Raw genomic sequence first — 2,500 nt, 5'->3', positions numbered from 1 at the left:
CGTGTCCAAGAGATTCTTGTAGAAATTGGTGATAAAGAGAAGAATTTCCTTGGCTCAAAGCAATGGATTGGCAGTGTAGAGGTATGCTGTTATGCTCTTTCCATGATGATAAGTTTGGTGTGTTATAGAATATTTTAAAGTTATTGATTGTTTTTTTTTTGTTCCATATCTTGAATCAGAAGTCATTAAGGTGATATATTGTCATATTTTGCTGTTTTGTATATTATGCCAGTGTATTTTTTTCTATCATTTAACATTAGACTGAGGAAAAGAATTTGAGTGGTATTTGGAACATTAGACATTTTGGTCTTGGTAATTACACAGTATGTGCAGGGGTGCTTATACATAGTCATGTTACATCTTAACAGGTTTGCCTTGTCATAGATACTCTCTATGATGTCCGTTGCCAAATAATACATGTGAAATCTGGTAAAGAATTATCAGAACATGTTGACACCCTGATGACACATTTCAAGACTAAAGGATCTCCAATCATGATGGGGGGAGACACAGATGTATCATCCAAAGGGATTGTAGGTATCTGTAAGAGTGCATCAGATACTTATCTACTTGTTGTGGTGAGTTGAGCTGGTAAAAGTTTAATGTAGGTGTTGAATGCAATTTGTAGATTAATTATTATCAATCCAATTCAGATTTATCAACTTTAATTTATCTCATAAAATCAGTTCCATATATTAACTAGTTGGATCTAGGTGCCTCGTACATCGACCAAAATCTGGCTATAAGGCTTATATGAGTGGCGACTCTCTTGGATGTGTGGTTTGTAGGCACAGCCCATACAAACACTCACGCGCTTTTTTAAGATTCCTTGCCTCCCCTTTACAGTGTTATTATCTCTTCTGCATAAGCAGATTTAGTTTTTTTGCCATCTTCTGAGGTCTATATTTTTCATATGCTGTATCAGTATAGTTATAAGGTTTTCCTTGAGCTGACACCATATTCTCTCTAGATAGTCTCTAGCTCTTTGCAATAACATTAGTAATAGGTAGCATTGTATTATTTGTCTCATTTTTTTGTATTATCATAGTATTTGATTTTCTGTAACACCATTCTTAGGAAAGATCCTAAGAATGGAAATAGTGTCCTTGCTGGAGATGAGGCTCTTCCATCCATGGCATACAGATGTTGCATTCCACCTTTATGAACCAGTGGAAATATTTCAACAGCCCCATCCTAAATGCACACTGAGTTTAATCCTCCTCCAAGAGTTATGTGCATTCATGACAAGTCATTCCCATCACCCTGGCCCTCAGCCAAATTTTTCCATTATGGCATATAAGTGGCCTACAGTCAATTTTTTTCCTGATGTGATGGTGAAATCACCCAGATCCATGAGTTAATTTTAAAATATTTTTTTTACATGTTAATTCTAGTGGTATACAGAGTTCCTTTTTATGTACTTTGAGTCTAACAAGAAATAATGTTCTTTGTAAAAAGAGTAAAGAGAGTAACAGATAACAATTTTTACCCACAGGACCCTCATTATTGGGGTGAAGCAAGGGACATTGCATCCCTGCAAGCAAGTGGCTGGGCAAAGTGGCAGTCCATATCTGATTTTCAGGCTTCCTCATTTTATAATCTTTGCTTACCTCAGTTTACTGCCAAGTCATTAGAAACCAATTCGTAAATTAGTGGAAGACCTTCAAAGGCAAGCTGCAAGATATATCTTCATGCTTTGCTTGTTACCTACTCTTGGTAGAGCGGACCATCCAGTGTGTGTAGGAACAAATTTGGTAACGATTATTACATGACAGCTATGCTACTGTAATTTTTTAAGGTGAAATGAGACTGAAAGGAGAATGCTGATGGGCAAGCTTCTGCCATTTCATTATAACCATTGACTGCCTTCAATATGATTACATCAGCATTCCTTTAATCATCAGGTATATAGAGAGAAATTATTTATAGCAATTTTTCTGTTGATTTTGTGTGATTGCATGCATTCGTGTATGCATGCATATATGCATGTCTGTGTTGGCATGTGTACACATGTTGCTTTATGTGACAGAAAATGGAGTGATAACATGAAATAAATACGCATACTATTTTGAGTTCAGAAACTACGGATGGAAATTCTTATGCCTTTAGTGAAAGGTTAGACAGATATTTGCTAAGCAAACATCAGCAATACAATTTTTTAAAAATCTCATTGCAGTCTCTTCCACTACCCTTAGACCCCTCCATCCCCACAATCATGAATTTCAGCATGATAATAATGCTGCTTACACGTAAGATGTCATTAGCAGAAATTTCATGATAACATTATCTCTTAGAGTCTAGTATGCAGTTACTTTTTAGTGCCACTTGTTTATGCTCACCTGCTTAATTAAATGGGTCATTATGATGTCAAATCAACAACCATCTGTTTTTGCTATTTGCTTTGTGTTGCATGTAAAGCCTGGAGATTAAAGATGCATTAGAACGTCCTGAGAAGTTGCACTATTTCAAGAAATACATCCAGGCTTTTGAAAAAAAAAAG

At 35.8% G+C, this 2,500-nt stretch overlaps 1 protein-coding gene across 3 annotated transcripts in view; it reads left to right on the top strand.

Annotated features, from left to right (window-relative positions):
- Positions 1–2,380, top strand: part of Ufsp1 (UFM1 specific peptidase 1) — a 5,023-nt gene extending 2,643 nt beyond the window's left edge. For all 3 annotated transcript variants that reach the window (XM_070142516.1, XM_027364548.2, XM_070142517.1), the window contains exons 3-5: positions 1–81; positions 369–578; positions 1,496–2,380. The exon at positions 1–81 is cut by the window's left edge and continues 111 nt beyond it. In XM_070142516.1, the coding sequence (XP_069998617.1) occupies positions 1–81; positions 369–578; positions 1,496–1,648 (444 nt within the window). In that variant the 3' untranslated portion in view covers positions 1,649–2,380. The remainder of the gene's footprint in view (positions 82–368; positions 579–1,495) is intronic.
- The last annotated feature ends 120 nt before the right edge of the window (positions 2,381–2,500 follow it).

Source organism: Penaeus vannamei, chromosome 29, assembly GCF_042767895.1.
Source record: "Penaeus vannamei isolate JL-2024 chromosome 29, ASM4276789v1, whole genome shotgun sequence".
In the NCBI taxonomy this organism is placed as follows: Eukaryota; Metazoa; Arthropoda; class Malacostraca; order Decapoda; family Penaeidae; genus Penaeus; species Penaeus vannamei.
Note: the sequence above shows the minus strand (reverse complement) of the source record. Positions and strands in the feature narration are given on the sequence as shown.